Genomic DNA, 15,014 nt, shown 5'->3' on the forward strand with positions numbered 1-15,014 from the left:
AACTTAGTAGTATATAATTAATAATTTATATTATTGTAAATAATTTTTTGTTACTTTTATTATTAAATTTTATATTTTTAATTTTTTTTTACTTAAATTATCAGCCCAAAATAGCCTAGAAACAGTTTTTAAACCATTTTAGACCCATAATCCTTATTGAGCCCATGGCCCATTCATGTAGGCGGGCGTCGGGGGAAGGGGGGACGGCTGGGATATCTGTCCCACACCTTAGTACCCCTAATGGGGTACCCCGCCCCCACACACCGGGGTGGGTGCCCCCCCCCCCCCCCCCCCCCCCCCCCCCCGCACATGCGGGGAGGGTGCTACCCACCCCTTAACATTTACATTATTATAATGGCAAAGTCTACATTATAATATTCAAATTTTAAATTTTTTATGCAAATCAAATCATATTATATTAGTGATGTAAAAGATGTATCCTCCACACCGATTTACAATTATTATTTTTCTATAATTTGAGAATACAATATGTTAATTTAAAACAATTTGAGGTGCCTAATATACATATTTGAAGATGCAAAACGTCGGGCTATAACCAAAAAAAAAAAAAAAAAAATTGGTAAATCAGACCGAACCGATGGTTTAATTTAGTATCGATTCCTATTTAGTAAAATCGGTTGAAAATCGATCAAGTTCCTGTTTTGATTTTCAAATATCAGTTCAAACTGAACCAAACCGGTACATATATATTATTTTTAATTTTTAATATGATTTTTATATTTTTATATATATTATACGCTAAATTGCTAATTAATATAATATAAAATTTTAAAATCTTATTATTCATGTTTATTAATATTACAATATAATATTAATATATCATTTAATATAAAATAAAACTAATCTTATAAATCTTAATATAACATTTGATTATAATATAACATAAATTAATTTTATAATTTTTAATATAACACTTTAATATAACATATACATTTTAATCTTATAACATATAAGGTATATGAGTCAATCACTTGTTAAAATTTTGTTAGAATATGATTTTATTTATTTATAAAATTAGAAAAATCATACCGACCTGAAAAAATAGAAAGTTTTGATTTTAAGTGATGAATCGATTCAGTATCAATTTTTAAATTTTTAAAATTGATGTATATTGATTCGGTTTTAAAAAAATATCCAAAACTAAATGGAATAAAACTTATTACACCGAACAAAATGTAATTTTTATAAAAGAATAAAAAAAATTAAAAAAAAAACAGAAAAGAAATAAAAAGGAAAATCCTGGATGGACACGTGTGATGGACCCAGAGCATAGTTTATGGTGTACAGTGTTTCTCTTATGATTAAGCGCTGGGAGTTGAAGACAACAGAACCTATACTGGGGTGTGAGCCTGACAATTTCTCTCTCTGGCCTTCCGAACTCAATCGGCAATCGATAAACACAGTAAAACATGGCCTCGAAGGATGGAGTGAGTGAAGCGGAAGAGTTTGTGTACAGGATTAGCACCGTTAAGGAAAGGGAAGAGTTTCAGAAAACTGGATCTCTCTACGGCGGAGAACTTGATAAGTCTACTGGTTTCATCCATCTCAGCAAACGCCATCAGGTTCTCAATTTTGATGCCAGATTTTCTCTTTGAGACGTCGCCTTTTCTCAAACTATACTTTTCCTATTAAAGTGTTGAATAAAAGTAGATGATAAACATTTCGTGAAATGAGTTTGAACTTTACTTTTGTTAATAATCTTCCCATTTAAACCAAAACGCTTAATTTGTATCAAAGGAAAATATATACTCTTTTCCTAGGAAAAGGGCTTCACGCTGTCTATATATCTGTACTCTAGTCTCACGGTTTGGCTATGAAGGATCAGAGGAAAATGAAAATAAATTCTTTAATTAGTCCGTGGCTGGTTTATTTGTAATGTGCAGGTACTGTCAACATTGCAGAAGTTTTTCTTGAACACTAAGGAGGAGTTGTACTTGCTTCAAATTGATGCTAAGATGGTACGTGCTTAAACTTCAGTGTATACAGATGGAAATGAACCATAGAGGCAACATAGAGTCCGTGTTTTCTTTGAGTGATGCATAGTCTGTGTGCTCATGTTATGTGGATGTCAAGCTATCGGAAGTTTAGAAAGTAAAGAAACTATTATTAACCAGTTTGGTTATAGAAATGTGAGACTGTAATCACACACATCAGATCAGATTGTAGTCACAAGATGGATAGTTAATAATAGCATTATTGGATCCAAACTCCTTTTTCGATTTAAGATGATGTCTCAACATGTTATATGTCCGACTTAGACACCCTCTGGGTATACCTCTCCCCAACACCCAATCATGAGAGATAGTGACAAACTAAATGTCTTGCCCATAGGCCCAATGAGAGTTTTAATTTAATCTGTTGGGCTAGTTGGTTTGTTTTTCATTTAGCCTCCACATTGTTGAATGCGAATAATTTAAATAGTTAGACGGTTTGGAGTGTGCTTTGAAGGCGCCAGCTGGAAGGGATTGGGTCTAGATACCTTTCTCAATAAAGTCTCAATTTAAAATTTTGATCAACTATGTGTTATCAGTTTATGGAATCTCTAAGTAATCTGAGCTGTGGTCATGTTATTGTATGCTTGAAGTGGAACATGTAATTAGGCTATCGGAGGACATTTTTATGTCCCTGGAAATATGTATCCTACCTGTAGTAGATCTTAAAAAGAGGAAGACATAATATGGAATTTGAATGGGATAATGATCAAGAATTGGAACTCAACTACTCTATGGTGGAGACCATAAATGTTCTATGGAAGCTAATTTTATCCTTTGTTGGGATTGATTTGGATCCTGTAATTGGTTAGATTTTTTCTCCCAATGTCTGACGATCTCTGGTCACCTTTTTTATGTGCACATTGTTGTAGCTTGGTGATGGATTGGTATATGAAGTTGTGGATGGTTCCAATAGCTTCCCTCATTTTTATGGCCCATCCCGAAGTTTCAGTCCTCTCCCCTCACATGCGGTCATGAAAGCAGAGAAGCTGTCTCTATCAGGTGGCCAGTTCAGATGTAGTTTGCTGGAGTAAGCAGTTCTGCTAACTTCCTACCATCATTTATTTATGTTTTGTGCTGAGTATAGAGGCTTCGAGTTCAGGGATTCATGTTAAAACTGTTGTGTATTTCTGTGACTGGTTACTGAATGTAATAGTTGGTGAGACTTCAAGTAGCAGTTGAACTCGAAGTTCCAGTATTGTGCCACACTATTATTTAACAAGGATAAATTAATATGCATTAAATTTCTTCCCTATTTCTTTCCATATTCCTATCATGATTTGAATCTCTCTCTTTCAATTTTCTTCTTTTAATGGTTTTTGCTTTAATTACTCTATAGTTGGCTGAACCATTTATTGTGTGGACCTTACAATCAAACTTCCAAATTTGCTTAATTTCTTTCTGAATTCCATCAGGGAATATCTGACAGAATCCTTAACAAATTTCTGTGCTGCTCACACAATTTATCCCATGTAGAATAGTTCTTATTCATTATGTAAATTATTCTCATTAGAGACTGATAAAAAGAGATGTCAAGTACCAGTTTGTGACTGATATCGAAAACTCCGTAGAATATACCTTGCAGGAAAGAGGGATCTCTCTTTTCAAGATCTACACCAACACCTTTACTTGGATTTAAGAAATTGGACCGTTTAGAAACTCAAAGAATAGGCATTTATATACCTAGATGGCCGTTTTCACTCTCTGCAACAATATGTAGGTTCAATCTTCTGCATAAAGCAAGTGCCTTGGAATGATTTTGAAGTAACCGAGTTGTATCTGCTTCTCTCAGTTAGTGATGAAAGTGTTATTATTTGAAACAATTATCGATAGCATGATTTTGGATAATCAATCTTCTCATTGGTCTTGTACTGTGCTTGCTTTGTTTTAATTTGTCACCAGAAGATAGCGGTTTGAAATGGTTTAAATGTCTACGAGATGTAATGGGGCCAGCATGTCTGCTCTTGCATATTTGTGCAAATTGTTGGCAAAATGAGAGGGAGATGCAATGGGTGGTTGAGAAATGTTCTCGGGTCTTTGAATTTGGTTGGGGGGATGGTTTCATCAGAAACAGAGATATAAATGTGGACACAAGTGCCCTGGACCTTGGCATTATTGTTATTGGATATGTGAAATCATGTTGACTGCTGAGTGCTGAGAACAATACATTCACACGATTTGTGAAAGTTTCTTGGTTCTTTCAACGAAATTTTACTCGAGAAGATTCCAAATTTCACTTTTCTTTTTAAGTTAGCTTCTGTTGATGAGCCTATACTGTCAGGCAAGTGTGTATGGCCACTCGGTATCTAATTCATCTTGTAGCGCGAAGCCTCCTAGGAAAAGCTTTCGTCTTGTGTTTATGGGTGGCTATACAGCCACCGCGGCTCTCGCTAGTGCAATTGGTGTGTTTTTTCACATGTATTTTTTTAACACTTTTAAATATTTTTAAAAAAAATTCATAATATCATTAAAAATCACTTACTAAATTATTAAATAAAAAATAAATAAATTCCAGCGGAGAGAGTAGCATTTTCCCTTGTTTATCTAGCTTGCAAACAGTGGAAATCTGAGGCCAAATCAACTTAAGCTAGGCCAAGGGGCGTGAAAAAACGAGAGAGGAGGGGAACAGAGTGTTAGTATCGCCATAAACTCTTACTTTTTGTCCTCCCGGCAATTATTGTTACATATCCTGTCATAAAACTTAATTGTTAGAAGGATATTCGATAATATATCCTCTATAATATTGAATCTGATAAAGTTACATAAAATAAAAGAGGCGATTTTATCGCTATAGGTATAATTACGTTGTAAGTAAGAACTTAACCATCTCAATATTCAAATAGATTTATTGGACATCATGAAAAGTATAGATATTTGTGTCACATACTCATTAATTAATTAATTTAACTTAGGTAGTATGAGCCAAAGTCTTGAATGCCATTTCGGTGGCTGTTTCGGAGAGGTATTACAATGAAATATTTCGGCATCGATACCTTTCAGGATAGTTTATATGTAATAAATTAATTATATATGTATAAATTATATTTTAAAATAACATCAATACAAGTCTTAAAAAGTTAAAACATATATTTATAAAACTCATTAATACTTCTAAGTTCTCAATTCAACTATTTAAAACAATAATGATTCATCTTATCACGAAAATAAGAGTAGGGATTTGATTTTCAGTCCTCGAGAAAAAGGAAATTAAAAAAAGTTAAAAAAATAATTTTCAGATGTGAGAATTTGAGTAAAAATTATGAAAAAGTCAAAATTTTTACATTAATTACAAAAAAAAATTGACCGGTACACCAAAAACCGGTCGATATTGACCGAAACGCATCGGTACGATCGATATTTGACCCAGTACAAAACACATGCATTTCCTATACCAATCACGACCTCGATATGATAAATACCAAACGTACTGGCTAGTATGGTACGAAATTAAAATACTAGTATAAACCCATTAGAAGTATCGAGTGCGTGAGACATTTCATAGAATTTTATTCTTACAATTATAACTTGAGGAGATGTGAATCTCGATCATTCCTTTCCTTTTGATAAAACATATGCATGTTTGGACGATATGAGAATTCTCAAAACTTTAAAAACACTTTTCAATTTCAAATTTTAAATTTTTTCAACTAATGATTATAACTTTTACGAACTTCAAAACAAAATAGAAAAGTAATATAACTTTTACAAACTTCAAAACAAAAATAATATTAAAAAATTATTATAAGATTTTTATTTTAACTTTTTATCTCTTATTTTCCAAATTTTAATAAAATATTTTTTATTCAAATCATTTTATTACTATTTACAAAATTTTGAGATATTCTAAGTGTCCATCCAAATAATCAACAGCCAAGCCAAACTGTCCAACCAGGTCAATCTGTGAAGCATCCTAGTTTTGAAACTGTAGCACTGTCTTTGTCTTCATATTTGTAAGGGAAAGTCTAAATAATGAAGGCAAGTTGGGGACGGATTTCGCACCAATCCCACCTGTCATTAAACGGTGCGTTTTTATTTTGGGGGAAGTTAATTGAGTTTTGGACAAAAAAAAAAACCTCTCTTTCATCTTCCCAAAATTGAGGTTTGGGAAGTGCTTGGGCAGAAGCTTGGACCAAAAAAAAAAAACTTTCCTTCGGCAGCGACGAGCTTTCCATCGTCGAGCACGGCTTTGTAGACACTGACATGGCTGTCTTTTCCCCAAAAACACAAAGGGCCAAAACCCTCTTGCTTCCAATTTCGACCCCAACCCCCCCTCTCTCTCTCTCTCACGGAAGAAGAAGAAGAATGGCAGATGTTAATGATGCTGGGTCTTCGACGACGGATACATTGCTGCCGTTTCTGAGGAAGCTTTACGCCATGGTGGATGACCCGGAGACCAACTCGGTGGTTCCTTGGAGCGACGGCAACAATAGTTTTGTGGTTTGGAAGACTAGAACCCGAATGAGTTCACCGCCAAGCTTCTGCCCAAGCACGTACAAAACCTTGAGTTTTTTCGTACAACAACAGCTTTGTGGTCTTGAATCCCGTGCTTTCCATCCTCATGGTTGTGAAAATGTATGGTTGTTGTGGAGAAGTTGGTCGTGCAAAGTTGAAGGAGAGTGTTTCTTCTTCTCATAATTTTCATTCCTTTAAAAAAAAAAGTCCTGATAGGGCAGCACTCCATGTCATCCTGGTGCGCAGATTCGTCCACGAAGACACTTGTACGTAGAAGAATTGACTTTGTAAACATACCAATCTTTAGTGATATTTCTATCTACTAGTAAGGGCACTACATGCAAGGCACGTATGCTCGGTTGGAGGAATAAAAAAGCCATACTATAATATTAAATCCCTTCGCTGAATTAGCTGAAGCCAAAAAGAAGAGCAATTCATCCAAAAAACATGCCAAAATTAAGTGGAATATTCAAAATGAAATAATACATTATCATCCCATAACAACATGCATGAAAACTCGGGAAAAATTCATACTTCTCCAGTGTAACATCAGCTCAGTGGGAAGAATACAATATCATCTCATAGCTTATTGATGCTCTGCTCCAGTGTAAAGTTTTGTTCTTGCAGGGAGTTTGCCTTTCATAGAGAAGCTTCTTCTTCTCCAATTTTTCTCAATTTTGGTATGATAAACAGGAGGTATCTGGCATCTGCCTTGGACCATGGGTGGAGAGCTCAAAGCCAAGATTTGTGGGCTCCCTCCTCGTGTAGAAGAAGACTCGTCAACTGTTAAGGGGGAAGAAGGACCATGTACACATCAATTCAATAGAATTCCTTTAGTTTCCAGTAATTAAGGGGGAAGAACATACTTCTACATTAATATTAAAACTCAATACTAAGAGAAGGATCACGTACACATCAATTCAGAAACTTTTTTTTTTTATACGTTGGGGAACCTCTCCAAGACAGGGCCTTTCGGACCCACTCCTGCAGAATAAATCCCGGTCCCATGCATGCACCCTCGAAAGTTTCCCTACACGGAACTGGTTAAATCGCTAGCTTTTCACCAAGGGGTGTAGCCCCTAAAGATTGTTTGCACCTAATGAGATTTGAACCTTGGATCTGGGGGAGCATACCCTCAAATCCAAGGCCTTTACCACTTGAGCCAACTCCTAGGGATTTCAGAAACTATATAAAACAATGATCTGTTTATTAACTTACCTCTAGCTGTGGTAACTGGAAGAGATTGCAATAAGCTTCTATACATGGAACCTGTTGCCCCAAATCCTAACAAGAGTTAAAGAAGAGATTTAACAAATGGATTAATTTGTTCTACTCAATGTAGGGAAAAGGAAGGTGACGACAATTGAACTTTTGATCATCTACCATAAATTTGGTATTGAGTGAAAATAATTGTCTTGGATGTTCCTGACAATAGAGATGTGTGAGCCGGCAATCAAAGAGATGAAGCAGCATCGATTACAAAATGCAGCAAAAAGCAGATATTGAGAAACCTACATATCAGTTAGGGGAAGCTTAGCCATGTAGGTCACTAATCTAATGAAGTTGTTATCCTGCAAAAACTTGAAGAGTGAAGACACACGACATATGAAAGAATGAAACCAACGTGACAAAATAATTAGACTGACAGATAATATGAAAGCATTGAGAATTCTCAAACTAGAATGGTAAAAAAAAACAAACAAAACAAAAGCTTCTCAACAATTCCCCCAACCCCAAATGCTAAATAGAATACCATAGACCCAAAACCAAGATGAAAGTTCATCAAAAACAGATTCTGAACAACACCTACACTCTCCCTAAAAAAAAAAAAAAGTGCACTCTATGGTTATGAACATGCCGACCTTACATATTTTTCCAAAATTATTAAGGATAAAACCACTCAAGGTTCTTCCGTTCATTCCATATCTTCAATTTTTGTACATCTCGATTCTTTCAATAATTGAATCGATAATCTGTATTTTCTCCAACTCCTAACCCTTTATGTTATTTCCTCCTCAAATCTTGATAAATCTTATATTTCTCTTCATTATTAGCCTTTAATTGACTGTCTCCCATGCTCACTATTCCTCTAAAAAAAAAAACTCCAGTTTTTCAAAAATAGAAAAATACCCACAATAAAGATAGGGTAATGGTACTTATTACTCTTACACCTCTTTTACTACCCAATTTTTTTTCTTTTACTATTTAAATCTAGATTAAAAATCTCAGAACATAATCTTCTTGTATAATCTAGAAGAAAATAAATTCAATTAATCAACGTAATTATATAATTTAATAAAAATAAATTTAATTTTATAAAAATTGACTAAAGAGCAAAAGAGTGTCAATTTTTATAAAATTGAATTTATTTTTAATTAAATTACATGATTACGTTATTTGATTAAATTTATTTTCTTCTAAATTATGCAAGAAGGTCATGTTTTGATATTTTTAATATAGCTTCAAAGAATAAAAAAAAAACCTAGATAATAAAATAGTAATAAAAGAAATGCAAGGCTATCCTTACCCATAAACATAAAACATAACATTCACAAAGGTATGTCGGCACATTTCAAAGCACCTTGTCCACAAGGTGCGGTTAGGCTTCTTCGCTTCTTTGTTCTCATCAATCTCAAATAGTATGTCAGCACATTTGATGGTCAAATTCCTGTGGAAAACCTTGAGGATTTGATCCAGCTGTAGCATTTCTCTAGAATTGTTCAATGGACGGTTCTCAGAATCCCCAACACCCTTGACAACACCAAGGTATTCGGAAATCAGCTCCTCCCAATTGTCCATGATAAAGACAAGAAGAACATGCAGTTTAACATTGTTGGGCTTCTTCCATGTGTTAAAAAACTTAAAAGGTGTCCTATTGAGAATAATGAGGATGGCCTTGAATTTGAATTGGCCTTCAACTGAGGACTGCTTCAAAGCTAAGTAGTCTTCCCAAATATTAGTGAGGCTCTTATAAAATGCAGCATACTTTATGGCAAGTACTTTCACTCTTTGCTTGTCCATTCACATTCCAATTGCATAGACTTGCCCTCCTAGCCCACTTAGACTCGGCTCACTTGCCTCAACAATATTTGCTATCCCACCAAGTATCCTCGTGTAGAAACTTCCAATTGGGATAACTGGATCGGCAACATCTTGTATTACAGCTTCATAAATTAGCTCCAGTTTTTCCCTCGATGACTCGTAAGGTCCCCCTGTGCAGGTAGTGCAATCTAAGAAAATGAGTCCCTTTACAAGAAAAACCATCTGGTGCTTTCTTGCCCTAATCATTTTGACACTTTTAATTGACATTTTCTCATACAACTGAGGCACCATTAATGCCATTTTCAGGTGAAGCACAAAGGTAACATCATGTCCTTCATACACTCTTCTCAAAGTTTGTAGGAAGCCTCCCATGGCAACACATACAAGAAGTACAACAAAATCGATGTCAACGACAATTTCAGAAGAGAAGAAAAGAACCGATACCTTCGACGTTACCATTTGAGCCACTATCACGGTAAAATTAATGTTCGGGCTTGAGTTCAACCGCTCGGTATGTGATGATTTACTGAGAAGGGGAAGACGCTGAGTCAAGGATGCATGACCATGGTTTTCTGTGGCCTTAGCCTATGCGTTAGGCGATGAATTGCTGAGGAGCTGTAGAATCTTGGCCTTGCTTTGGCTTGAGCAGTCTGCGCGGCATCACGACTCTCCTAGGTGACCTCGACTGATGGATTTGAGATCTCCCATCAGAGGATCATCATCAGGCTCCACTGTCTCGCCCTCGAGCTCAATATCGGATTTGACTATCTCGCCCTCCTCTCTTGCATCGTCTGCATTCCTTTTCCCGACCTCAGTGTCGCTCTCTTCCATTACACAGCTCTTGGATTTGGAGTCGCCGTGCTTGTACGCAGAGGGAGGAAACTGGGCGCCAAGGCTTAGGAGGTAGTCGCGGAAGAAGGGGATGATGCGTTGTTGGTTGGGCAGGTTTACCTTCGTATCTTGGATCTAAAGCTTCACTTTGTCTATGGTATTGGAGGACTCAATCTCGAAGGTAGTGGTCTTCCTGGTTGGGGTTTCTATAAGGATTTGTATGGCTGTCGGTTGTTGTGGCCATCGGGGAGCAGTGCTGCCTTTGATAGGTAGAGGAGACTTAGGAGGGATACTGATGGTTAGGCCTTCTCCCTTGATGGCCAATGTGTAGTTATTACTAAGAACAGTTCCGATTTGTAAGGGAAAATAAAATTTTAAAGCAAAGGGATGTACCAATAGCCACAGCGAAAATTTTGAGTCTGGAGAAATTGAATTGTGATGTCTAACAGGATTTGATTTCTTGAAATAGCAGAAAGAGGAATCCGAGCGGGATTGATTGCGCCTTTTTCTTGCATAACAACTGCATCTTCCTCTTGTATGTCACAGATTTGATCTTCGAATTGGTTGAAGCTTTCTTGAATGTTGCTAGCAAATCGTCAAGGGACTGTTGAAATACTTGGTGCATTTTGTTGTGACTCTCCCACAAATCCTTCAGATGTTGTTGAACAACATCGAAGCGTTGAAGATTGTCTTCCATTAACTATTTGATATTTAGTAAGGATGAGATGATGTTTTCCATTCTCATTGATAAAGCCGATGCCAAGGAAAGACTGACTCTGGATACCACTTGTAACACACCCCTACGGGTTGAATGAACAATTTTACTTTGAGGGTGAGAAACCTCCAAAATAATAGAGAGGAAGAAGAAGGATAAATTTGAAATTGAGAATTCTATTAATTTTCTACATGCCTTACATGTTCGTCCTTCCACTACAAATACTCATTTTACTAACTAATGGGCCATGGGCCAACTTAACCAGACTAAAAAATAAAGACAGTTCAACAAATCTAACAACAGTAAATAGGCCATGGCCCAACTCGACATTAACTTGAAAACAAAATAACAGAAAGGGTCACAAACCAACACAACTACATGCTTGAGCCAACCCAAACCCACAATGAATTTCAGCCCACAATTGTTCATGGACAGAACTGTGACAAATAAGAATTGGGGAATACCTTGGAAACCGTATTGGAACAAAGGGAAAGGTCAATCTTTCCAAGAAAATGTGTGAGATATAGAAGGTGCGGGACTAAGCAAAGCAGACGCTAGGGCTTGATGAACGGAAGAGAGAGAGAATTGGTGAGATGGAGAGGATGACGAACGACGAAGAGAAGTCAGGGGGCAGGGGCCAAGGTTTGTTTTGATTTCTCGGAGTAATACACTAGTCCATTTCTCAAAATTTGTTTTACCATTTGTAGGTCATTCTCTCCAACGATTTAGGCCTTGTTTGTTTTCGAATATGAGATGAGTTGAAATTAAAGTTAAAAAGTTGAATAAAGTATTGTTAGAATATATTTTTTAATATTATTTTTATTTTAGAATTTGATAAAGTTGAATTGTTTATTTTATTTTGTATTGGAAGTTGAGAAAGTTGTAATGATTAGATGAGATGAGATGGAATGTTTTCTGAAAACAAACGAGGCCTTAAAGTCTAAATAAACCCAAATCTAAGTCAACAAAAATGAGGCAAGAAAACACTGGAAGATGACTATCCCAACACCCCCACCAAAAACTGAATGTCATACTGAAACAAAACAATGATGGGGAAATAACTATACTTGCAACGTACTGGCAACGAGAATAAACAAAAGACTCCCAAATGCCAAACATATGTGCGAATGAAATCCCCAACTTCAATACTCGATACCAAGAACAAAACAATATCCTCTCCACCAAACACAATAAATGACGACGATGAACTGAAAACCACAAACTTGTTTTCTCCCAAATTTCTCTCTGTGCTTTGCCTTCCAAAATCTGAGCTATACACCTCCCATCAATTGACCAACGCGTCATCTCATTCATGATTCTCAAATCTAATATGACAATATCAAGCCACCGCATTGCCGAAGCGAATAAAAAACATACGAGGACGCAAACTAGATCTCCAAAGGATTAAGTAGGCGACACTCATCTGATAATTATATTTTTTTAAAATTTTTATATAAAATATAATAAACAATTCAAAATTTTTTAAATTTTTAAATAATAATAATATTAAAAATAATATTCTAATAACCACTTTTCCTATTCCTGTTAGCATTTCTGCTTGTAAGTTATTGTTTGACAAGTTGAGCGAGTGAGCCAACTTGGAAAAGCTGCTGATCTCTCTGGGAATTGACCCTTGCAGGGCACTGAAGGATAAATCAAGAAGCATCATAAGAGAACATCGGGTGAGTTCTGTTAAGGTGGCTTGAATCTAGTTGAAATAGTGCCTCTGGTGTATGTTCGCTCGAGCAGAGGTTCTTCAGCTTGAGCAAAATGCAAGTCCGAGAGTTTGCTCGATATCGCTTGACAGTCAGCTCGAGCGGAATGCCAAAGCCCTACGTTCGCTTGACACCCGCTCGGCAGTTCGCTCGAGCCAATATTCTCAAAAATGAATATGCACAGTTTTCTATAAATATGAAGCGATGCCTCTTGTTTTTTACTCACTAAGTCATTTTGTTTTATGAGAGTGATTTCTTGAGAGAGTTGAGAGCTTAGAGATATAACTTCTTTGTGAAAGAAGTTTTGCATTAATTTTGTTATACTCCGTCATTGTTTATAGTGAAAGTTCTGATACCGACTCTACCAGTGGACGTAGGCTTACTTTGAGCTGAACCACTTAAATCTTGACATTTTCTGTATGTGATTGTTAGTATTTTCTTTTGCTTATTTCTATTGCCATAATTCAAACTAGTCTTCGATATACAGTTATTCCCAACAAGTTCAATGGAAAGGTTTCTTGACAAGTGGTTTTGAGACAAGAAAAAATACCTCAGTTGAGAGAGATTTCCAAGTGTAAGCAAATTATTATCCATAACAACTCATGTAAAATAAAAAATCATTCATTCTTATTCTAGTTCAGTTGTTTTAAGATGCAACGTATTAGTAAAGCTCCCAACGTGCAAATTATAGATACGATGACTAATTAATTAAAATATGATTATTAATTAATATATAATAAGTAGAATGGTAAAATATGATAAAATTAAATAAATTAATAATTAGAAAGGAATTAAATTAATATTATTTTATTACTATATAATGAATTAATAAATAATATAATATGGAGATTTGATGTGAATATAATAAAATTAAATTCATCTCATATTATTTTATTATTATATAATGAATAAATGAATAATCTAATGTGAGAATTTGATGTGAATAGAATAGTTAAAACAAAATTCATCTCATATTAGCTAAAACTTAGATTTGACTTTGGCTTTAGCTATTCGAGAGTGCTCTCAAGTTACTAAACTTATCTTAATTCTAAAACTCTTTACTCTTATGATTCATAATTTTTTTTAATATTTCATAAATACATCTAAACTTATCTTAATTTAATTTCTAAACGGGGTCTAAGAACATTAGCATTGGATTGACCATCCTATTCTTCAAATTTTAACTAATATGTAGCCTTTTCACTTTTAGCTAATCATTTAAAACTGGCTTCGTTTGGAAAGTAAATCCATCTCAATTTATCTCAACTCATCATTACAACTTTTTCAAATCACAATACAAAATATAATAAACAATTTAACTTTTTCAAATCTCAAAATAATAATAATAATAAAAAATAATATTCTAACAATATTTTATCATCTCAACTCAACTCAGTTTAACATTCAAATGCACTCTTGTCTACATTGAATTAGTCACCACACTCTCTATAATAATAAAATATTATTTTTTTTTATTATTGATATTTTTTAATTAATTGATATTTTATTTTTATAATTTTCAATAACCTCCAACAATCATATTCATTTTTATTTTCATAATCTAATAATTTATAATATAATAATCTCATATGTATATAGATGATAAAATCTCATATAAATAAAAATCTCATATCTATAATATAATAATCTCAAAAAATATTTTTAAATTTGTTATAATTCTTTTCATATTTAAAAAAAAGAATAAATTTACTGTAATTTATAATTTGGATGAAAATAATTTAACTAATTTAATATGAAGTAAATATGAATGATATTTATTAAATTTAAAAATAAAAAAGATTTAGCTAATTCAATGCCAATGGTTAAAGGACATTACTTGTAATTTTTTTTAAATCATCCCAACCTTTTGGAATTTTACATCCATCTTTGAAACCCTTCTTTCTTCCTCTTCTTCAGACAGCCGCCGCTCCTCGCCGATCACTCTCTTCTCTCTCCGTCCGTTTCTCTCTCCCTCGGTCTCTCTTCTTCGTGATCTTTTTTTTTTTCCCCGTTGGACGCCTCACTCCGACGCCCTTCGTCCTCGGTTTCCGTCGCTGACGCCAGTAAGTCTCTCTCTTTCTGTCTCCATCCGTGCCTCTCATTCTCTCTCTCCACTGTATCCCTCTCTCCCGCTCTCTCTCCCGCTATTTCTCTCTCTTTCTCTCTCTCTCTCTCTCTCTCTCTCTATATATATATATATATATATATATATATACACACACACATTTATATCTCACTCGGTCTCAC

At 34.8% G+C, this 15,014-nt stretch overlaps 1 protein-coding gene across 3 annotated transcripts; it reads left to right on the top strand.

Moving 5' to 3' along the window:
• The first annotated feature begins 1,308 nt into the window (after window positions 1–1,308).
• Window positions 1,309–4,234, top strand: LOC121260526. Of its 3 annotated transcripts, XR_005939732.1 has the most exons (6): window positions 1,309–1,583; window positions 1,905–1,979; window positions 2,885–3,042; window positions 3,733–3,803; window positions 3,915–3,933; window positions 4,081–4,234. XR_005939732.1 is itself a non-coding variant. In XM_041162439.1 (5 exons), exons 1-4 carry the CDS (start codon window positions 1,431–1,433, stop codon window positions 3,919–3,921), a joined length of 393 nt encoding a protein of 130 aa, XP_041018373.1. In that variant the 5' UTR covers window positions 1,311–1,430; the 3' UTR covers window positions 3,922–3,933; window positions 4,081–4,234. The 3 variants fall into 3 exon arrangements, 2 of the variants coding, with proteins under 2 accessions (XP_041018371.1, XP_041018373.1); XM_041162439.1 differs by lacking the exon at window positions 3,733–3,803 and having other exon boundaries at window positions 1,311–1,583; XM_041162437.1 differs by lacking the exon at window positions 4,081–4,234 and having other exon boundaries at window positions 3,733–3,933.
• Window positions 4,235–15,014: the final 10,780 nt, after the last annotated feature.

This window comes from Juglans microcarpa x Juglans regia, chromosome 4D (assembly GCF_004785595.1).
Source record: "Juglans microcarpa x Juglans regia isolate MS1-56 chromosome 4D, Jm3101_v1.0, whole genome shotgun sequence".
Lineage (NCBI taxonomy): Eukaryota > Viridiplantae > Streptophyta > Magnoliopsida > Fagales > Juglandaceae > Juglans > Juglans microcarpa x Juglans regia.

What these genes read in the sequence shown, in the direction of transcription:
- LOC121260526 (XM_041162437.1), top strand. Translation starts at nt 1,431, where the DNA reads ATGGCCTCGAAGGATGGAGTGAGTGAAGCGGAAGAGTTTGTGTACAGG. An exon ending in TTCAAATTGATGCTAAGATG is followed by an intron (nt 1,980 to 2,884) that starts GTACGTGCTTAA and finishes ACATTGTTGTAG; the next exon opens with CTTGGTGATGGATTGGTATA. An exon ending in TTCAGATGTAGTTTGCTGGA is followed by an intron (nt 3,043 to 3,732) that starts GTAAGCAGTTCT and finishes AACAATATGTAG; the next exon opens with GTTCAATCTTCTGCATAAAG.